Source organism: Hemitrygon akajei, chromosome 14 (genome assembly GCF_048418815.1).
Source record: "Hemitrygon akajei chromosome 14, sHemAka1.3, whole genome shotgun sequence".
NCBI lineage: Eukaryota > Metazoa > Chordata > Chondrichthyes > Myliobatiformes > Dasyatidae > Hemitrygon > Hemitrygon akajei.
Window position 1 is genome coordinate 49,841,349 of NC_133137.1, and position 23,871 is coordinate 49,865,219.

Sequence of the window (23,871 nt, forward strand, 5' to 3'; positions counted from 1 at the left end):
TTTTCCACTTACCCCACGTTATCTGTTGAAAATGTGGCAAGTTGCTTTGTGTTAGTGACCCACACTCTGGTATGTTTTCTGGACTCTGGCTAGACTGCTCATCGTCATTCTCCTCTTTCCTTCCTCCATCACTGCTAACTATCACAGGTCAGGCAGCATCTATATAGGGGAATAAATAGACTATGTTTTGGGCCGAGAATCATCATCAGGACAATGATATCTTAACGAAGATTCCCAGCCCAAAACATTGAATGTTTATTCCTCTCGATAGATGCTGCTTGACCTACTGGTTTCCTGCAGCATTTTGTGTGTTTTCCATTGGACGTCCAGCATCTGCAAAATCCCTTGTGTTTACTGCTAACTACCACCTGGTTCTACCCTTAACTTGCCCTGATGATGCTGCATCCTCCAATGTCACCAACTCTCCAATCCTCCATACACTCGTTACCTACCCTGCTACCTATGAAGATCTCTCAGTCCCTCTACACTTCTCACTACCCTACAGTTACACATTCCCCTGCTATATTTGCCCTTCACAAATGCACACCTCATCTTTGAGTTACATTTACACAGTACCTTTCACAGCCTCAGAGACACCAGGCATCGAGTGAAATCATTGTTGTAATGGGGGAGCCACCAAAATTTGCACACAGCAAACTTCCACAAACAATACCAAGATAGGTGAGCAGATAATCTACTTCAATAAGCATTAACTAGGAGATAAATACCAGGAGTACTCCCCTAGCCTTCATCAGGATAGTGACCTGGGAACCTTTATACCCACTTAAGAAGAAAGATGGATCTAACATTTAACATCACACTGAGTTATAGAGCACTACAGCACAGAATAGGCTCTTCTGCCCATTTAATCCATGAAAATCTATTCTGCCTAGTACCACTGACCCACAGCTGGACCATATCCCAAAGACTGTGGAGCAGTACATATGAATACCAGCACCTTTCTTGCACTGGAATGCCAGCCCGGATTATGTCAAGAAGGCTCCAATATGGGACTTGAATCTGCTGACTTAGTTTTGACCATGTCTCCAATGAGCCCCAGTTGGTACCTCGACATCTTCTTCCAACCCATAGGCATCTCACAGCTCTTCCTTAGTGAAATGTGGCTCAGTCACAATCTAAATTTCAACCACTAGCTTTATGCAGTCTGTGACACTAATGACATTTACTCTCTCACAGAATCAAAAATGAAATTCAAGCCTTACTTTGAGTATTTCAGCATCTTGCAGGAAAATCAAAATACTGGTGTTTGAAGATTGTTCTGCATGAGTAATACGAGGACAGGCCTAAAACAGAGGTAACATTATTAATTTTATTTCTGTTCTCTGTTAATATTAATATTCATAAAAGACCAAAGTCAGCATGGTTTCCTCGATGGGAAATCTTGCCTGTCAAATCTATTGGAAATCTTTGAGGGAATAACCAGCAGGATAGACAAAGGAGAGTCATTGGATGTTGTGTATTTGGATTTTCAGGCTTTGACAAGGTGCTGTTTAACAAGATAAGATCCCATGGTATTACAGAAAGATACTAGCATGGTCAGGAGATTGCCCAACTGGCAAGAGGCAAAGCATGGGAATAAAGGGGGCTGGTTGGCTGCCGATGCCTAATGATGTTCTGCAGGTGTCGATGTTGGGACCGCTTCTTCTCACATTATATATCAATGATCTGATTAACAGAATTGATGGCTTTGTGGCCAGGTTTGTGGATAATACAAAGATAGGTGAAGAGGCAGGGCTTGGACTGATTAGCAGAATGTGTAATAGAAGTGACAGATGGAAGTGTATGGTCATGTATTTTTGTTGAGGGAATAATGGTGTAGATTATTTTCTAAGTGGGGTGAAAATTCAGAAAATGGATGTGTAAAGGTACTTGGGACAAGATTGTATAAGCATTCACTTGCTGCTGGTAAGGAAAGCAAATGCAATGTCAGCATTCATTTCCGGGGACTGGAATATAAAAGAAAATATATAATGCTGAGGCTTTATAAGGCATTAGTCAGACTGCATTTGGGGTATTATGAGGAGTTTTGGGCTTCTCAGCCAAGAAAGGATGTGATGACATTGGAGAGGGTCCAGACGAGGTTCATGAGAATGATTTTGGGAATGAAAGGGTTAATGTATGTGGAATGTTTAATGGCTCTGGACCTGTACTTGCTGGAGTTTAGAAGAATGAGGGGGTGATCTCATTGAAACCTATTGAATATTCAAAGACCTAGATCTCGAGGATGTGTAGAGGTTGTGTCCTTTGCTGGTGGAGTCTAGGACCAGAGAGCACGGTGTCAGAACACAAGGACATGCCTTTAGAACAGAGATGAGGAGGAATTTCTTTAGCTAGAGAGTGGTGAATCTGTGGAATTCATTGCCACATATCTCTCGGAGTCATTTGCTATATATAAAGCAGAGTTTGATAGTCTCTTGATTAGTAAGGGTGCCAAAGGTTAATGGGAGAAGGCAGGAGAATGGGGTTGAAAGAGATAATCCATAATCAAGTGGCTCGGCAGACCCAGTGGGCCAAATTAACTAATTCTGCTCCTATATCTTATGATCTAATAATGTTGATGACTGTTACCTGATTTGTACGTTGTTTACAAAATGGAGAGCACCTATGTTCCAATGCACACCAATGACAGCCAGAATTAACACATTCAGTACATCTGGTGAACAAAGGGAGAAAAGGAACCTTTTGTTATCACACATTATGCTGGAGAAGCTCAGCAGGTCAGGCGGTATCTACGGAAAGGAGTAAAGAGGGAGATGATACGCAGGGAAGGAGAAGAGAAAAGGGTAAGAGGGGCACCAGAATGGGGAATAGAAGGCAAAAGGGGAAGTGGAGAGAATGCTTATTCAAAGACTACAATTCTCATTCCACCATGATTTGGGAAAGTACTGACATTCCTGTATAATTCAACAATATGGAAATGAATGAGGATCCTGATGAGTGTTTTATCTAGATTAATGGAAATGCTCTAATTAATGCAAATTTGCTGACAAACTTACGGATTGTTTCCCTGGGATGTGGCGACCTTAAAACAATTATGCAGCTTGATGCTGGTGGTGAAATTCATAGATTTGAAATTAACAGACGCATTAATGATGATTGGGTCTGCAGGAAACAAACAAGAAAAATGTGTTAAAATCTTTTCCCTGTGGAATTTTAAGGTCTAATTTAACTCAGAATTTACATGCTGTGGAATGGGCAGGAATCCCCAGGAAAGAGCACTGCCTTGGGAACTACTGCCTGTTTAACTCTGAGCTTCAATTGCAGTTCCTTGCCTGAGTCTGGTGGGAATGATGGGAGGACCAATGGGATGTGAAGGGAGCAGCCCCCACCCCACCTCTGGAGAAGTGGGGGTTTACTTACAACCAGGGATATTCGGAGCAGGAGGCAAGCACTCAGCCCACCTGGAACCCTCTGTATATCAGAGTTCTGCAATCTCGCACCAAGGAGAATAAACAGGCAGGTGACCAGAACCATTCATAGTGAAAATGGGAGTGAATACTGGAGCTGAAGTGGAGAACAAAGTATTGCTCTCTGCCTTGGTTCAGAGAGAGAGCTGGTCCCCTCCTGGCCCCGTTCTTACTGCCTATATTGTTGTGATGTATTCAGTGGTAATTGAGCTCCCCAAACCCGAGAGATAAACTGGAAGCATAGCAAGGTGGTAGTGATATCATGGGTTACTACATGGCTTACTCTGGGTTAATTAGCTGCCCACCTGCCCAGGACAGGCAGCTTCTTTCTACTGGATTCCTGGCAGTTACAGTGGCTAGCACCTCGGTTCCCATCAGGGAAGAGGCTATGCAGCATCCACACCGGAATCACAAGACTCAAAAACAGGTACTTCTCCCAAGCTGTCAGGTTGATCAACACTTACATCCATTAACACAACCCACCATCTCTACATTTTGTTTCTTTACTGTGTTCTTTATGGTTATTGTATTTTTTTCAAGCTGCATTGGATCTGCAGTAACAATCAGTTCATTCTCCCTTACACTTGTGGACTGAAGAGTAACAACAGACAATCTTGAATATTGATCTTCAATCTTGAAGATGCAGTCTGAAGAAAAGCGGAGAAAACAAACCTTCCTGGTGTCAGTGTAATGATGCATCGTTTACAGTCAGGGCTTCGAAGCTTAAATTCCGCATTTCAGTTACACAAATGATTGAAGTTAACTTGATGACTTCTTGCTTTCATTAACTAAACATCTGATGAGTAAACATGGTATCAACTGATCAAATACAAAACTAGTGTGTAGAGTTCTGGTCACCGAATTATAATTGTGTACAGTTCTGGTCACCGAATTATAGGAAAGATGTCAACAAAATAGAGAGAGTACAGAGAATATTTACTAGAATGTTACCTGAGTTTCAGCACCTAATTTACAGGGAAAGATTGAACAAGTTAGGTCTTTATTCTTTGGAGTGTAGAAGGTTGAGGGGGGACTTGATAGAGGTATTTAAAATTATGAGGGGGATAGATAGAGTTGACGTGGATAGGTTTTTTCCATTGAGAGTAGGGGAGATCCAAACAAGAGGACATGAGTTGAGACTTAGGGGGCAAAAGTTCAAGGGTAACATGAGGGGGAATTTCTTTACTCAGAGAGTGGTAGCTGTGTGGAATGAGCTTCCAGTAGAAGTGGTAGAGGCAGGTTTGGTATTGTCATTTAAAGCAAAATTGGATAGGTATATGGACAGGAAAGGAATGGAGGGCTATGGGCTGAGTGCGTGTCAGTGGGATTAGGTGTGAGTAAGCATTCAGCACGGACTAGAAGGGCTGAGATGGCCTGTTTCCGTGCTGTAATTGTTATACGGTTATATGTTAACGGGAACAAAGCGAACCGTCTTATATTGGGATTTACTTAAGCTAAATCCTGAGTGGATTTATGAGAGTTACCAACACACCGCCGTGTAACACTATTAGAGGACCAGTGACCTGTGTTCAATTCCTGCTGTTGTCTGCAAGGGGTTTGTACTTTCCCCCTCTGGGCACTCCACTTCCTCTTACATTCCAAAGGGGTGCGGGTTTCTAGGTTAATTGGCCACATGGGTGTAATTGGGTGGCATGGGTTGGTTTGATGTAAAGGCTTGTTACCCTGTTGTAAAAAAATAAACAATGTAAATGTGTTCTTTGAAAAAGTTAAGGCTGTCAAGGGTTTTCCAAGTAAAAGGAATTCAGAGCATCGAATGTATACACACTGATTTGCAAAGAATATACTGTACAGTAACAGATTAAGTCAGCTCAGTCAGACAAGACTCAGTCATTCTTCATCTGACTGTAGTATACCTGTTTGATTGTAGAGTTGACTGTAGGTTTCACGAGACAGTTTGCAGAGGCAACATGTGTTGTAACTTGCACGACAAATGACCTTGTTCCCGATGTTCATCTTACACACTGCATTTTCTCTGCTTACATTGCCAAGGCTCCCGTTTAACGTTACTGTAAATTGCTAAAAGAGATATTTATTATGAAATTAAAGTCACAGAATATACCAATGAATGAGCTTTATACAGATTCATTCACTGGTGTGGAGTGAATGAATCAGCTGTTACAAACAATACACTAAGTAATCATAAATATTGTGGAAAAAATCCAAATTGTAGTGTTTTCAGCTTGGGACACCAATAAATGTATCGTGAAATTCAGGAGAAATCTTTTTTGTCCAAACATTGATTAGAACGTGGAGTGTTTCATTATGGGGAAGGTAGACCATGAGATCATAAGATATAGGGGAAGAGTTAGGCCATCAGGCTCATCAGATCTGCTCCCCCATTCAATCATAGCTGTTTTTTAAAATCTCTTAATCCCATTCTCCCTGCAATCCTTAACCACCTTACCAATCAAGAACCTATTACTCTAAGATTGAAATACAAGATCCAAGGTTGTCTAATGCCATTTCCAGGATACAAGTGTAAAGGTGGATGAAGTAAGAGTTACTCAGGATCCGATGCAGAATACAAAAAAATACACTAAATTGAAGAACACAATAATTTACAAAAAAACACCATAAATATACTGTAAATACATAAGACAAATTGACTGTATGTCCAGAAAGTGACACAAAGCACAGGAATGGCTGTACATAAGGAGAATCTGAGAGCAAATGATAAGGTAGTGGTGCTGGTGGGGTGTGGTGAGGTGAGTTAGTGGGTGGGGGTGTTGATCAGCTTTACTGCTTGTGGAAAGTAATTGTTTTTGAGTCTGGTGGTCCTGATGTGGATACTGTGTAGCCTCCTCCCTGATAGGAGTGGAACAAACAGTCCATGAGCAGGGTAGGTGATCTGGATACTATTAGTCTTTTTCCGGCAACATATCATTCCTTGTTGGTGGGTAGACTGGTGCTGGTGATGTGTTGGGCAGTTTTGACGACCCATTGTAAAGCCTCCCTCTCCAGCAAGTGTAGTTTTCGTATCAGGCAGTGACACAATGTTCAAAGTAAGTTTATTATCAAAGTACATACATGTCACCATATGCAACTCTGAGACCCATTTCCTGTGGCACATTCAGTAACTCCAAGAACCATAACAGAATGAATGAAAGAACTTACTTAACAGGGTGAACAAACAAACAATGTGCAAACGAAAATAAACTCTGCTAATACAAAAGTGAAATAATAATAATAAATAAATAAGCAATAGGTATTGAGAACATAAAATGAAGAATCATTGAAAGTGAGTCCATACACTGTTGGAATAACTCAGTGATGGAGCAAGTGAAATTGAATGAATTTATCCCTACTGGTTCAAGAGCCTGTTAGTTGAGGGGTAATAACTGTTCCTGAACCTGGTAGCATGAGTCCTGAGGCTCCTGTACTTTCTTCCTGATAGCAGCAGTGAGAAGAGAGCATGGCCTGGGTGGTGAGAGTCCCTGATGACGCATGATGCTTACCTACGACAATGCTCCATGCATCCACTACTTTTTGTAGGATCTTTTGTTCAAGGGTATTTGTGTTTCCATACCAGGCTGTGATGCAATCAGTCAATAACTCTCCACCACACATCTATAGAAGATTGTTAATCTACTAGCATAGTAGGATACTCTAGAAGGTCATGAATATTGATATGCATAGTCCAGTTCTCCTCAGAAAGTAAAGGCATTAGTAAGCTTTCTTGCTTGTGTAGGTTGGGTTCTTGGACCATGAGAGGTTGTGCAAGATGTGCATTTCCAGGAGGAGTGTAAGTGGTGCAAGTTCTCCTGAGATCAATAACCACCTCCTTTGTTTTGCTGATATTGAGGAAGAGCCAATTTGCTTGGACTGTTCCACCTCCTCTCTGTAGACTACCTCATTATTGTTGGTGATGAGTCCCACCACTGTCATATCATCAGTGAACTTGACAATGTGATCACTCAGGTGTTTGGCTGTGTAATTGTATGGAAATATCCTGAAGTAAAACAGTACAGATGGGTTTTTTTTGTGTTTTTTTTTAATCGGGAAACCGAAGGGAATGAAGGAAATGGTGGGTGACAGAGTTTAAATGGTACCACGACCAGATGGCCCACATGGGCCTCCTCCATTTTCTCTTCATGTCACTGTTGACGTTTCCTTCTGTTCCTTACTGCTTCACACAGTTAAGCACCTTTTGTCTATGTCTTATAACAAATAACTCAAGAGTGTATCAATCAGCAGCACGTTTAATTTACTTGTTACAAGGGAAGACCATTACCACACATGAGCCGGTCATAGCTTTGAAAAAAAAAATGGACTGCATAATCACTCTTCTATTTCCAAGTGTTAGATTCAGTTCAATAACATTCTGTTCATCTGCTTAATCAACTGTACTTGGCATTCTTCCAGTAATGCATCCACTTTTCTTTCTGCAGTTTGTCATATATTCAAGGTCCATCACCATAACGTTGCACAGACACTATTAGCAAGGCACTCTGGTACAATATAGGTTCCATTTTGTTACCACAAGTAAAGTACATTTCCACAACACCTTTAGTGGCATTCTCCTTGAAGTAATCTGTTGTTTAATTAATTTAATCTGTATAATTGAGTGATTCACATTCTAATCTTTGGACAAAAAATGTTTCGCCCTGAATTCCTATTACATTATAAACGTGGCATTTTGCACGTGGCGGAAATTCAGAGTAACAAACATAAAATGTTGGAGAAGCTCAGGAAGTCAGGCTACATCCATAGGATGGAATAAACCTTCAATGATTTGGTTGAAACCCTTCATCAGGACTGAATCAGGACTCTATTACATTTATTATGAACCAAACACAAAATCCCAAGATTCTGACTTTCTTCAAAAAGGGCTCATTTGTATCTCAACTTTTTCTTTTCCCAGGAAAATTGCCTAGTTTCAAGTTCCTTGGTATACACATCACCAATGTTCTCACCTGGACTGTACACATTGGCTTTGCAGCAAAAAAAAGGCAGAACAGCATCTCTTCCGTCTCAAGTGACTGAAGAAGTTGGCATGAGACCCCAAATCCTCAAGACCTTCTACAGGGGCACCATTGAGAACATACTGACGGTTTCTATCACCACCTGGTACAGGAACTGCACCAACCTTGACTGCTGGGCACTGTAGTGATTAGTACCGACAGCCTAGTGTATCTGTGGATGTGAACTTTCTCCATTGAGTGCATTAATAGCAGCAGGTGCAGAGAGAAGGCCTGGAAGATAATCAGGGACACCATTCACCCCAACCATAAACTGTTTCAGCTACTTCTGTCTGGAAAACAGTCCTGCAGCATTAATACCAGGGCCAACAGGCTATGGGACAGCTTCTTTCTACAAGCTGTTAAGCTTTAAAATTCTCACGTCTGTACCCTGCAACAGAGTCATAACGCAAAGAGTTTTACACCCTCACGTTGTGGGATTGATGTAAGATTTAAATAAATTCTGAATTCTAATGCATCCGGTCATCTCTGATGATCGTAAATCTTTCTGGCTATTTTCTGATGCTTTAGCATCCTTTAAAAGAGTAGAACAAAATCTACTGTGCTCTGGGGCTAGACCACATGTGGAGTATTCTGGTTGTCTTTTTATAGGAAGGGCATAGAAGCTTTAGAGAGGGTGCAGAGGCAATTTATCAGGATACTGCCTTGATTAGAGAGCATATCTTATAAAGATAGGATGAACAAGTGAAGACTTTTGGCTCTGGGAGTAAAAGAGGATGAAAAGCAACTTGATTAAGGTGTATAAGATGATAAGAGGCATAGATTGAGTAAACAGACATAGACTTTTCCCCCAGGGTGGAAATGGCTGATTAGAGGGAAGTATACAGGGGATATCAGAGGTATTTTTTTTATACAGTGTGTGGAACGGCCTGCCAGGGGTGGTAGTAGAGGCAGATACATTAGGGATATTTAAGAAAATCTTAGCCACGTATATGATTGAAAAATGGAGGGCTATGTAGAAAGAACGATTAAATTGATCTTTGAGTAGGTTACAAATTTTGCACAATATCAAGTGTTGAAAGGCCTGTACTGTGCTATTCTGTTGTATGTCTGTCACAATTACAGGTCTTCCCCAGGTTACAATGAGGCTCTGTTCTTTAAGACTGTTCCTAACTCACACATATCATCAATATGAAAACAATATAAATGATGAGTGGAAGAGAATCGTAGTAACATCTGTGTGGGAGGGCAAATCAGGCGCAGGAGGAGGATGTACCAACTGGCCTCACTATCTCAGTGAGTGAATGTGTGAGTCTTCAGCGCCTCCTGTTCTGCTCAGCTTGGCCAGGCCTGGACGGGGTGAGGGAGAGAGATGACACATGGAAATGTCCTGTTCTCATCCTGCAGCCCCACAGCAAGTCCATCCTAGCAGACTCCCAAACACTCACTCACATATCATCTATTAATTAATGTTTGTAACCTGGAGTGGACCTGCATGCACAAAATTAACATACTGAAACAATCCATGAGGCAATTTCTAAAATTTGTGCTAATCTTATATTACCAGCTCTTCCTTCAAAGTATGATCTATTGCCACAGGTTTAAGGGTAACTTTTGGGCAGCTGTCGGCTTGTTTTGCAATGTTGATCCAATTTGCTTCTTGACATTCACTCCTAAAGGAGCACCTACATATTAAAAAAAGGGCACTTGTTACAAATTGTGTTGAGTGGTATTATATGATCATTTCAGCTTTAAAGTCCAGCCCTTCATTATGTTGGCATTCAAGTCCAGCCTTTTAATATATAAAATGTAGTCATTATCTTATACACCTGATGATATAACATTACAGTACATAGTTAATAATTTAACATTTGTACATTGCAAAAAGCTTTACTCTTTCATGGTTATTATTTGACTATGGCAGTAATACACTCAATAGTCATATTATTAGTTACCTCTTCTACCTAATAAAATGGCAATTGAGTGTTTGTTCATGGTTTTCTGCTACTGTAGCCCATCCACTTCAAGATCTGAGGTGGTGTGCATTCAGAGATGCTCTTCTGCACACCACTATAGTGAGTTACACCATTATTGTAAATTATTGTCACCTTCTTCTCAGCTTGAACCAGTCTGGCAATTCTCCTCTGAAGTCTCTCATTCACGAGGTGTTTTCACCCACAGAACTGCCACTCACTAGATGATTTTTGTTTTTCACACCATTCTCTGTAAACTGTATGAAAATTCCAGGAGTTTCTGAGACACTCAAACCACACTGTCTGGCTACAATAATCATTCCACAGTCAAAGTCAATTAGATCACATTTCTTCCCCCATTCTGTTATTTGGTCTGAATCATGAATGAAGCTCTTGAATATATCTGCATGCCTTTATGCATTGAATTACTGCCAAATGATTGGCTGATTAGATATTTGCACAAACAAGCAGTTGTACAGGTGTACCTAATAAAGTGGCCACTGAGTGCAAGTGACTTCAGCAAAAGGCTTTACAAGATGCCAACCTTGGAACTGGTTTCTCCAGCAATGCAAGTAATTTCGAAATGGACAACAGGAACATTGGCCAGGAAATCCATCTGGCTCATAAGAACAAGCACCATCCAACTCCTAAGGCGAGGGTCATTGAATATTGGCCCCTGGGCCTTAGCAGCAAACACATCTACATGTGTCTCAGCCAATAGTGTGACACAGGAAGTATGACAGTAAGTGAAAACAGATTTATCTGCTCAACACATTACAGGAACAATGTGATTGCACTGGAGAAGGGGCAGAGGAGATTTACTAGGACTGGAAAATGCATTCATGAGGAAAGATTGAATAAGCTGAGGTTGTTTGCTTTGAAACAGAGAAGGCTAAGGGAAACTTAATTAAGTGTATAATATTACATTGAGTAAATAGAAAGACCTTGTACACTCTCCAGAGGGGGTCAGAAACTAGACATAGACTAAAAATCATTTGTTCAAGGATTAGGGAGAGCATAGGGACATTTTCCCCACCTTGAAGACGTTCAGTGAAATACTCAGTATCTGAAAGGATGATGAAGATAGAAATCTTAATCCATTCTTACAGTACTTTGAGCTATACTGTGACCTGAAGGCCAGAACACACTCTGTTATTAAAGTGGGGTTAAGAGACTGGGGAGTTCCACTTTGACCAGCACTGACATGATAGCTAAATGACCTCCTCAGTGTTACAAATTTTCTATATTCAATTATGTCAGCTTTGGGAGCGAACCAACACTCCAACACAAAAGGAGGGTTCAACATAATTACTTTATGGGAAAAATGAAACTGGGTGGAAATATGCTTCAGAAAAAGGGAACTTGGTATCATGCCCAGTCCATGTGTAATCATTTCCCACACCAATGGCTGATTACTAAGAAATTCATACATCACCGACTTACAAAATCCTCTTCCCATTCAGAACACTAGTACAGTGGTCCCCAACCACCGGACCGCAAAGCATGTGCTACTGGGCCGCAAGGAAACAATATGATTTGGCGATATGAAACGATGAGTCAGCTGCACCTTTCCTCATTCCCTATCACTCCCACTGTTGAACTTGAATGTACGCGAAGTCATTACCCACGTGAGGTAATCAGTCGCCTAAATGCAGTGATATCCTTGCACCAGGGATCACTGGTTGGCCTCGGGTAACCGGCCGCCTCGCGCGGCCCGCAGGAAGTGCCATTGCTATTGGCCTGGGGCACAGACAAATAGACGCTGCCTCTGAACCTGTTTAGCACACTGAATGCTCGTGGGGAACCCAGTGCTAAAATATTCGCAAACAACCTAATTGGGGCTCAGGGTTTCATAAGTAGCAGAGCAGCTACCTCGTTGTGATCTACTGAAAGTCATCTCTCGAGCCAAACTTTTGTTGGCTGAAAGATCACCTACCTACACGTGCCCTGTCGCACTCCTCGCTCGGTCAGTCGCTCTCTCCAGACTGCGACCACCACAGCCCCAGTACAGGGACCTCCAGCCCTTACCTTGTCCTCTCATTAGTGTGTTGCAATGATTTCATATGTTCATACAAGGAAAATATGAGTTGTGTGTTTAATATCCAAACGTTACTTAAAATGTTATGATGCTATTGACTTATAAGTGAGTTACAATTGACTTATCACTATATTCATGCGAGGAAAATATGCGCTGTGTGTTTAATATTAAATTTATTAGATAAAGCCTTTTAGAAACAAAATTGAGTGCATTAGCCACTTATAAATGACTTATAGTTGACTTATCACCTACTTTGTATATTCCGGTTGTATATACACCCTACCCCCCCCCCCCCCCCCCCCACCACCGTCGGCCGGTCCGCAAGAATATTGTCAATGTTAAACTTGTCCGCGGTGCAAAAACGGTTGGTGACCCCTGCACTAGTAAGTATAACTTCATTTATTTAATAATAATAAAAATAATAATACTGCTTTATTGATCCCAAGTGGGAAATTCTTTTGTTACAGCAACAACATTTAAAAACATACTTAGCAGTCTTAACTAATAATAAAGTACAGAATAATATTATACACAATAATAATTTACCAATTTGCAATAAAAATGTACAGAGTAACAAAACAGAGACTATTGTACTATGATGTGTGTTCTCCTGGTGCACAGAGATGAAGTGTTGTAAATGCTTTTGCATTTGGTAGGAAGGATTTTCTCTAACGACTCTTGTGACAGCGGAGCTAAATGAGATTCTGGATTATTTAGAGGTACAGTCGACCCTCCTTATCCGTGAGGAATTGGTTCCAGGACCCCTCATGGATACCAAAAAACATGGATGCTCAAGTCCCTTATTCAACCTGTCTAAATGTGGTGGACCTTAGGACCCAGCAGAACCCCAGACCTTATTTAACCTCTCTCAGTGTGGTGGACATTAGGATCCGGCAGCGGAGCTCTTAATCCGCAGTGTTTCTGTTCATGAAAATAATCACGATCACGATTGAAAATAAAGTGGAAATAATAAAGTGATCGGGAAGAAGTGAAGTGCCATCAGTCATTGGAAAAGCGTTAGGATACAGTCAGTCAACGATCAGAACAATTTTAAAGGATAAAGTGAGAAAGGCCCTGCCCCGATGAAAGCTACAATTATTACTAAGCAACGCAGTGGTTTAATTATTGGGTTTTGGGGTTTTGGGTTCTTGATCCTCCACATCAACCAGGCACAGATAGAGAGCACGCTTGGGAGTGATCTGTCACTGGATTGAACTCAGGAACTTCCGTTCCCAAGCCCAGCGCTGAAACATACGTTCATCAGTGTTACATATGCACAGAAAGGTAAAATATAATCTATATACTAAGACAAACATTTGACTAACTGATGCTAAATAATACCGGATGTACCTGTTCCAACTTACTTAATAAGAGAACTTCCGATTTTTTTCTGATCCCGGTCCACAATAACCCACGCACATCCTCCCGTATACTTTAAATCATCTCTAGATTACTTAAAATACCTAATACAATGTAAATGCTATGTAAAATAGTTGTTATACTGCATTGTTTAGGGAATAATGACAAGAAACAAAGTCTGTACATGCTCGAACAACAAGTGCTGGAAGAGCACTTCCGGGTTTTCTCGATTCGCGGTTGGTTGAATTCGCGCATGTGGAATTCGCGGATAAGTAGGGCCGACTGTATAGTATTGCCCTTCCAGCCTAGTGAGCCTTACCTCCCAGCACCCCACCTATTCACAGGACAATTTGCAATGACCAATTAACCTATAATCTGGTTAGTCTTTGGATGTGGGAGGAAACCAGAGCCTCCAGAGGAAACCCACACATTCATAGGGAGGACATAATAACTCCTCACAGAGGATACCAGAAATGATCTCCGAATTCCCAAGCCCTGAGCTGTAATACTAACTGCTAACTGCTACAGAGGCGCATTGTTCACATCCGCATAATCAAAACAATTTAAAAGACAAAATAGAAGAGAAAAAGCTAATTAAAAGCAAAGTACCGGTATCTGAAATAAACTTTCTAAAATGTGTAGAATCTTAAAGAAAATCTGGTGTCAGAATATTTTTAAAGGAAATTAGTTTCAGCTGTGGATATATGCTAGCGAAATTGCGTTGAATTCGAACCAGTTGTGGCGGAATAGCACAGCTGGTAGTGCTACTGTCTCACAGCCTCAAGGTTTGGGTTCAATCCTGGTTTTCGGTCCTCTCTTTGTTTCCACACCTACTTTCATGTTCTCCCTGAGGCCACATGCGATTCCTCTGGGAGTTCTGGCTTCCTTCCACAGCCTAAAGATGTGTGCTTGGTGAGGTAATGGACCAGTGTAAATAAATGAGTCATGGATTCTGGGTAGAACTGATGGTATTGTGGAAGAGTAGATTATCGGGATGAATTAATGGGGGATGGGATTGCTGTACAAGCTGGTGTAGACTTGGCTTTCTGCTATGGCCAAGCAAATATTTTCAGGCCGATGCAAGGTAGTAAGAGGTGGTCTGCATTACTTAATAGCACCACTACAGATGGGCTGAATGGAAGCGGTGAATTCAACACACTTTGGACTCCTGTGTATGCCCAGTCCTGTGTTGAGGTCCAAGGCAACTGAAAGTTCAATGCCTCTGTTCCTCCACAAAGTAGAGTGCTAACTTCCTGGAGAAACTATCCACAATCAGTTTGCAATTGGCCTACAGTCGTAGATGCTCACTGGCATGCAAACTTTCACCCCTTTAAAGTTGCCACCCAGCTTGTGAAGAGTGCATGTTTTCCTTAATTTTAATGTATCTTAATTACAAATTGGTATTTTTATTGTTTTTGCTTTCTTTATTTAAATATATTTGAATTATTTTTAAGTCACTCTGACTATTTGTGACCTACAATGTTAAAAGGTCTTTGACAACCAGTGACCATTAAGAATTCCTGGGTCAAGGTCTCAGTATACAGCGTCCCCGACCCACCTGCCCCTTGCAACCAGCCCCTCATTACTGCAGCCAGGTTGAATGTGCAGTTGGGATTGGAAGGGGCAGGTGCTCAGCTTGTTTGGCCTCCTACATCTGAAATGAGTGAGCTTGGGTGTGAAGGGGCCACTGTGAAGAGTTCAGGCAGCAGGTTGGTTTCTGGATGACATAACCCATATTAATTTGATCAGCAGAAAAATGGAAAGACTGGGAGATTGGGCAGCAGTGGGAATAACATGACCCAAAGCTTACTATGAAATTAGAATCGTAGGGTTATACAGCAATACAGCATGGATATAGTCCCTTTCACTTAACAAATCTAATTGTGCTCAATACTCTCACTCCCAAATGCTCTGTCCTGATTTTGATACAGAACAGATTGATAGCAGTTTTGCCTTATGGTGTAGGTGTGAACAGTTTAGCTGCTACTCATCTGTTTTACACAAACTGACCTTCCCTTGAGAATACACCAACCACAGTACGGATCCTGTGCAGCCAAACAACGTTCACACGAGCTGTACCTCATGCAGGATGCCACCTTCAGCCTTCTCACCTACAGAAACAAGAGAAAGAGACTTTAGGAATATCGTCACACACAAAGAAGGGAATTGTAATCCACAAATGCGGAATGGTTTGGTGGGAAATTTGAAAATAAAACAAGAGCCCTGTTAGCCTTAACCCCAAGCAAGTGTGATTTTAATAAAGGTAGAACTGGAAGTGGCCAAAGCAGAACATAGATGGACAGGGCCCAAAGATTTGTGGGTGCTTCTTTGATAGTTGAAGGGTAGATTCACTATATTTTACTCTGGATACATAAGATAATCAAGTTGATAATGAATGGTGTTATGGGCATTGATCGAAGAAAGGTCAGATGTGTGATACCAATGGGTCACCAGAAGATCAATTGGAGCCATGCAGAGGGGACAGATTCTCTATATGTGCCGATAACGCAAAAGTAGGTGTTGGCCCAACACCAAAATTAATGCTAAAAGACCAGGGAGGCAGAATGGTGCAAAATCAGATTTAATGTGGATAAAGTGGAACTATTATTGGATGCAGAAAGGACTGTGAAAACACAATAGGCGTAAAGATTGTTGAAAATATTTTAATTCCTTATCAGTATATTGGTCATCACTGAAAATGTTGGCATTTATTGCCCTGGATCAACAGTTCCGTGCGAGCAGCACTTATGACATGAGACAGAGCTAATGTTGCTGGTAATCAACAAGAACTCAAGAAATGCAGCTATGATCTGTGCAAAGTCATCAAGGCAGCAAAATGACACTACAGGGACAAGATCCAGACACAACTTTCCACCAACAACACCCGCAGCTTATGGCAAAGTCTGCACACCATTGCAGTCTTCAAAGCTAAGCGCAATGGTGCTGTCAACATCGCTGCCTCTCTCCCAGATGAGCGAAATCTTTTTTACACTCCATTTGATGTTGCCTACACTGAGCCGCTGAAGCAACCTGCACCTTGGTCATCTCTGAGGCTGAAGTGTGCAGGTGTTTCCAACGCAAGGCTGTGGCACCAGACGGCATCCCAGGGCGGGTACTCAGAGTGTGCCCGGCACAACTGGCAAGTGTGTTCACAGACATTTTTAATCTCTCCCTCTCTCAGTGTAGAGTGATCTCCTGCTTCAAAACATCCGCCATTGTTCCTGTACCTACAAAGACCAAGGTAACATGTCTGAATGACTGGTGTCCTGTCGCACTCACCTGAATAATAAGCAAATGCTTTGAGAGGGTGGTCAAGGACTACATCTGCAGCTTGCTACCACCCAAACTGGACCCCTTACAATTTGACTACCTACATAACTGATCGATAGATGACACAATAGCCACAGCTCTACACACTGTCCTTACACATCTGGAGAGGAAGGATGCTGATGTGAGAATGCTGTTCTTGGATTACAGTTCAGCATTCAACACCATAATTCCCTTCAGACTTGACAAGAAGCTCAGAGACCTCGGCCTTCACCCTGCCTTGTGTAGCTGGATCCTGGACTTCCTGTCAGATCGCCGGCAGGTGGTAAGAGTGGGCTCCCTCACCTCCACCCCTCTGACTCTCAACACAGGAGCCCCTCAGGGCTGTGTACTGAGTCCCCTCCTTTACTCCCTGTATACCCATGACTGTGTTGCCACCCACAGCTCCAATCTGCTAATTAAATTTGCCGACGACACTACATTGACTGGCCTTATCTTGAACAATAGCAAGATGGCCTACAGGGAAGCAGTCATCTCTCTGACACAGTGGTGTCAAGAAAACAACCTCTCCCTCAATGTCGCAAAAACAAAGGAGCTGGTTGTGGATTATTGGAGGAATGGAGATGGACTAACCCCTATTGACATCAATGGATCTGGTGTTGAGAGGGTGAACAGCTTCAAGTTTCTCAGCATCCACATCACCGAGGATCTCACGTGGTCTGTACATACTGGCTGTGCAGTGGAAAAAACACTACAGAGCCTCTTTCACCTCAGACGGTTGAAGAAATCTGGCACGAGTCCCCAAATTCTAAGAACTCTCTACAGGGGCACAATTGAGAGCTTCCTGACTGGCTGCATCACTGCCTGGTATGGGAACTGTACTTCCCTAAATCGCGGGACTCTGCAAAGAATGGTACAGACAGCCCAGCGCATCTGTAGATGTGAACTTCCCATCATCCAGGGCATTTACAAAGGCAGGTGTGTAAAAAGTGCCTGAAGATCACTGGGGATCAGAGTCACCCCAACCACAAACTGTTCCAGCTGCTACCATCCAGGAAACAGTACCGCAGCATAAAAGCCAGGACCAACAGGCTCCGAGGCCATCAGACTGATTAATTCACGCTGATACAATTGTATTTCTCTGTTATATTGACTGTCCTGATGTACATACTATTTATTTCTGTTACGAACCCCGTAACTGGGTCACTTACCAGCAAAGATAGAGAGGTCCGCTGAAGTCTGATGGTACCATTTTTTAAACGTTTTTATTTATAAAGGGGCACAAAAGTAAGGTTAATACAAACATTCAGATAATATACGTTGTCAATACTCAATCTAAAGCACGGGTATAGTAATAATCAACAATTCGAAGTAGCTCTGTCGTTTGTCTAGGGGTAAAACTATTGTCTGATGGAAATATAAAAAGTCTCGCCAGTTCATGAAGGCTTTTAGCCGTTTGAGGGACCGCTGGGTATTCACGGGTTGGAGAGAGAAAATAAACTTGTCAGCCTGTTGGACTCAAATCCTGGAATCAAGAACGTGAGTTCCCCGTTGTCAGTTCGGAATCCTTTTCGGGGTTATTAGCCACTCGATTCCCTAGCTAGGGGAACCAAATCACACGTGGCTCCCGAGCAGCTTCCCGTTCTTACGGGAGCGATCAGCGATGGTGTCTCCGTCTGGTGCGTCGCTGCAGTACCGCCTCCTGCAGACTCCTTTTTATCATGACTGGCAGATTTGTAAATGTCAATCAAGGTAGGGTGATACAATCCCCACCCCATATTGCCCGAGGGCATCCATGTCCCTGATAGCTGGCACGAACTATAGAGTTGCAATTCACACAGGTGCCTCTAAGAACAATGGTCAAATCCGTTGCATTGTCTCTCATTTCCTGAGTCCAAGACCCGAATTAATAGCGATCTTGAGATTCTCCGGAAGGAGGGGGCTGGTCCCGCACCCTTCGGCCCCTCAGAGCTGTGGTACATTCATAACATTACAAATTACTATAAATTGCACATTGCACATTCAGAGGGAGAAGTAACGTAAAGATTTTTACTCCTCATGTATATGAAGGATGTAAGAAATAAATTCAATTCCAAAAGCAAAATATTACACTTGCTAGAAATCTGAAATAGAAGCAGAAAATGATGTAAATGCTATTTGAAGGTTCTATGTGGGTCCACATTATATTTCTCACTGAATGTGGTGTGTGGAGCATTTGTTGTATTGGTTCTACCTAAGCCATCCTCTTCATCCCTTCTCCCAGTCACAGGGATGTCTGCATTATCACCCCTTCCTACTCAAACATTTTATCATCCTTCCTCGTGTAATCCATCGCTGCCTCTTGTAACCCAGGTTAATTAAACCAGAAGATGTAAAGCTAGAAAGCAGGATGAAAACCATGTTGACAGAATTTAAAAGGAACAGAAAACAAAAGAAGCGAGAATGCGGCTCGGCTGATGCCGCACGGGAAAGCGAGAGAAACGCAACAAACTATTTGAAATAAGAGATATAAAAGTGGAATTAGTAGTGAATATTTCTACCCTATTTACTTGAAAACCTCAGGGTGAAACCCCTGGAGGAGAGGCGATACTGAAATAAAATCCATTGAAGCTACGGCAATAACGAGACAATATTGGCAGAGACAAGTGTCCAAGATCTCGATCGTGGAACCGGAAATTAGTTCTGTTAAATCACACTGAGGGATTTGGTCAGGTTTTTGTTTCAGTTAAATTTGTGAAACGACTTTCCGTCGATGACTCACTATTTCATCCAAGGAAAGAAGATGGCGAACCACAAGAGATGGAAGCAGCAATGCAGGAACAACATGTTTCATGACGTAGAGGATTTAACAGGGTTGGATATGAGTTTATCTTCATTCGAAGGCTCTGAATTTCATAAGTTACTGAACCAGTGTAATACTATGTAATTTAATTTTCTCATAGTGAGATAAGCCTAGTCACATGAGATAAGACAAGTGCTTAACAGGTGTTACACTTTCTTCACTTCTGTACCTCAAAATAGGTTTTCAATCAGTGTATTACAAGTCTACACATTTCCAAACTTTGATATGCCACTTTCCAACACAATGCCTTCATTCTCTCAACGGTGGGTGTCTGGTGATGACACCATGCACACCAGTGCTCCTCTCCATTTCCCTTCATTTAGACTTGCTCTCCACTTTGGTTGAGAAGGCTCTCGCCAGATTTGTTCCACTTCTCCTATTACTGCTCTCATCCTTCTCCTCAAAGTCAGAACAAGGGTAAGTTCCTCACCTTCCAGCTGATCAAACTGCAGCCCTTGGGATTCAACAGTAAGTTCTTCTGATCATCCCTCTGGTGCCTCTCCTTCCCTTTTTCTCATTGTCCACTTTTTTCAGCCAAGTAACTCTACCACCTATCACCTCTTGGCTTCTGCTTATTCCCTTTCCCCTCACCTGTTTTCACCTTGCTAACTTTATACTTTTACCCTGCCTTCACCTTCTTATTCTGGTTTTTTCCCATTTCCTTCCTTGGCCTGATGAAGGGTCTCCATGGAAGGTCTCTACATCACTGAGGACTTCACGTGGTCTGTGCACACCAGCTGTGTGGTGAAAACAGTACCTCTTCCACCTCAGACGGTTGAGGAAGTTTGGTATGGGCCCCCATATCCTAAGAATTTTCTACAGGGGCAAATTGAGAGCATCCTGACTATCTGCATCACTGCCTGGTATGGGAACTGTACCTCCCTTAATCGCAGGACTCTGTAGAGAGTGGTGCATACAGCCCAGTGCATCTATAGATGTGAACTTACCAAGATTCAGGACAAGGACAGGTGTGTAAAAAAGGGCCCATAGAGTCATTGGGGACCCAAGCCACCCCAACCACAATCTATTCCAGCTGCTACCATCTGGGATGTGGCACCACAGCATAAAAGCCAGGACCAACAGGTTCCAGGACAGCTTCTTCCACCAGGCCATCAGACTGATGAACTCACACTGATTTTTTTTTTTGGAAATTTTTAAATTAGTTTTTCAAAACATTTTACAAAATTAAAAACCCCAAATCCCAATGAGGAGCATTAATACAGTGCAAAATTAAGCATACAATAACAATATGCTACAAAGGAAGAGAATTTAACAAAAAAGCACCTAAATTAAAGACAAGTGAGCTTAGTGTCTTCCCCAAACCCCACAACACAAACTCACACTGATTTGAGTGTACTCTATATTGCATGACTCTTCTATTTATTATATATTATTATAAATTACTATAATTGTGTACTGCACATTTAGATGGAGATGTAACAAAGATTTTTACTCCTCATGTATGTGCAGAATGAGAAAGAAAGTCAATTCAATGCAATTTAATAAATACTTAAAATTTTAGATTACATACTAATTTTATAATACATAATTTGAAGTCTGTATTGTCCAGAAAGCAGTGAAGAGCCTTATTGAAAATGAGATGCTCCTTCAATGGAACCATAGAGAAGATTAAGGATAAAAAGTAAGAACGGGCTCAGAGTAGAAAACTGAAATGATGGTGATCAGAAACTCGAAATAAACAGTCATCCAAACTAATGTGCTGATAGTACTGAGCCATCATAAGCAGTAAATGCAAATGACATATTTCACTGCATGCTTTGATGTATGTGTGATAAATAAGGCTAATGTAATCATTTTTGCTGCAAGATAATCTGAAAGCAGTAAAAGTAAAGCTTCCCCCTCCCCCTCACAGTAACAGTATTTTATTCACTGATCCAGAACCCATAATGCGTACGCCCTGTTCAAAAAGACATTTCACCTCTTCTCTTTCTTTCAGGCCCCTAGGACCATGGTGACTTTTACTGAATTATTTATCCATTCTGCCAGATCTCTTTATTTTGGTGCTGCATTTAGTAACCTTAAGCTTTAGAAGAAAATACACTTCTCATCCCTCACACCAAAATGAATCAGCTCACACTTTGATCCATAGGGTTAAACTTATCACCTACCCAACCTTCTCACCCGTATTTCTGAATCAGAATCTGGTTTAATATCACTAGCATATATGGTCAAATTTGTCATTTTGCAGCAGCAGTACATTGCAATACATAAAAAATATAAATTACAGTAAGAACTATATTTTAAAAATTATGTTAAATAAGTGGTGCAAAAAGAGTGAGCGAGTGTTCATAGGTTGGTTCATGGTCTGTTTGGAAATTTGATGATGGAGGGGAAGAAGCTGTTCCGAAAACATTGAGTGAGTGTCTTCAGGCTCCTGTACCACCTCTTTGAAGGCAGCAAAAAAAAAAGAGAGCATGTCCTGGGTAACGGGGGTCCTTAATGGTGAATGCTGCCTTCTTGAGGCATCACCTTTTGAAGATGTGCTCAATGCTTGGGAGGCTAGTGCAATTGATAGAACTGGCTGAGTTTGCAGTACTGTACTCTGCAGCTTATTCTGATCCTGTGCAGTGGCCCCTCCATACAAGATTGTGATGCAACCAGTTAGAATGTTCTCTATGTTACATCTGTAGAAATTTGCTAGAGTTTATAGTGACATCCCAAATCTCTTCCAATTCTTAGCTGCTGTCTTGCCTTCTTTGTAACTACATCAATATGTTGGGCCCAGGATAGATCTTCAGCGATGTTGACATCCAGGAACTTGGAACTGCTCACCCTTTCTACTGCTGGCCCCTCGATGTGTACTGGTGTGTGTGTTCCTTTGACTTCCCTTTCCTGAAGTCCATAATCAGTTCCTTGGACTTATTGACATAGATAGATAGATAGATAGATAGATACTTTATTCATCCCCATGGGGAAATTCAACATTTTTTCCAATGTCCCATACACTTGTTGTAGCAAAACTAATTACATACAATATGATATGCATCTAAATCAATATCTCAAAAAGCATTTATAATAGCTTTTAAAAAGTTCTTAAGTCCTGGCAGTTGAATTGTAAAGCCTAATGGCATTGGGGAGTATTGACCTCTTCATCCTGTCTGAGGAGCATTGCATCGATAGTAACCTGTCGCTGAAACTGCTTCTCTGTCTCTGGATGGTGCTATGTAGAGGATGTTCAGAGTTTTCCATAATTGACCGTAGCCTACTCAGCGCCCTTCGCTCAGCTACCGATGTTAAACTCTCCAGTACTTTGCCCACGACAGAGCCCGCCTTCCTTACCAGCTTATTAAGACGTGAGGCGTCCCTCTTCTTAATGCTTCCTCCCCAACACGCCACCACAAAGAAGAGGGCGCTCTCCACAACTGACCTATAGAACATCTTCAGCATCTCACTACAGACATTGAATGACGCCAACCTTCTAAGGAAGTACAGTCGACTCTGTGCCTTCCTGCACAAGGCATCTGTGTTGGCAGTCCAGTCTAGCTTCTCGTCTAACTGTACTCCCAGATACTTGTAGGTCTTAACCTGCTCCACACATTCTCCATTAATTCTCCATTGAGTGCAAGGTTGTTGTTGCAACACCATTCAATCAGCTGATCTCACTCCTGTACACTTCATCACCATCTGAGATTCTGCCAACAATAGTTGTGTCATCAGCAAATTTATAGATGGTGTATGAGTTGTGCATAACCCCACAGTCATGGGTGTAGAGATAATAGGGCATGTATCTTTGAGGTATGCCACTGTTGGTAGTCAGTGAGGAAAAGGTGTTATTACCGATTGGCACTGACTGTGGTCTCATGATGGTAACTTAAAATTCCTTTGCATTATCATATCAGAAATCCTGTCCTGGGACCAGCATGTATTGAAGAGTATCCTGAGAACCTAGTGTGGTAACACCGATGCCCAGTAACAGAATTGGCGGACACAGCCAGGTCCGGCACAGGCAAAGCCCTCCTCACCACTGAGCACATTTACAAGGAGCACTACCTAAAGAAAGCAG

At 41.9% G+C, this 23,871-nt stretch overlaps 1 protein-coding gene across 1 annotated transcript in view; it reads right to left on the reverse strand.

Annotated features, from left to right (window-relative positions):
• The window catches only part of plxnc1 (plexin C1), a 197,320-nt gene that overhangs the window by 107,603 nt on the left and 65,846 nt on the right, over window positions 1-23,871 (reverse strand). Inside the window, exons 4-9 of the mRNA XM_073066019.1 lie at window positions 15,749-15,849; window positions 9,933-10,053; window positions 5,303-5,465; window positions 3,018-3,123; window positions 2,590-2,674; window positions 1,224-1,304 (exon numbers count right to left, since the gene is read on the reverse strand). Of these exons, the coding sequence (XP_072922120.1) occupies window positions 1,224-1,304; window positions 2,590-2,674; window positions 3,018-3,123; window positions 5,303-5,465; window positions 9,933-10,053; window positions 15,749-15,849 (657 nt within the window). The remainder of the gene's footprint in view (window positions 1-1,223; window positions 1,305-2,589; window positions 2,675-3,017; window positions 3,124-5,302; window positions 5,466-9,932; window positions 10,054-15,748; window positions 15,850-23,871) is intronic.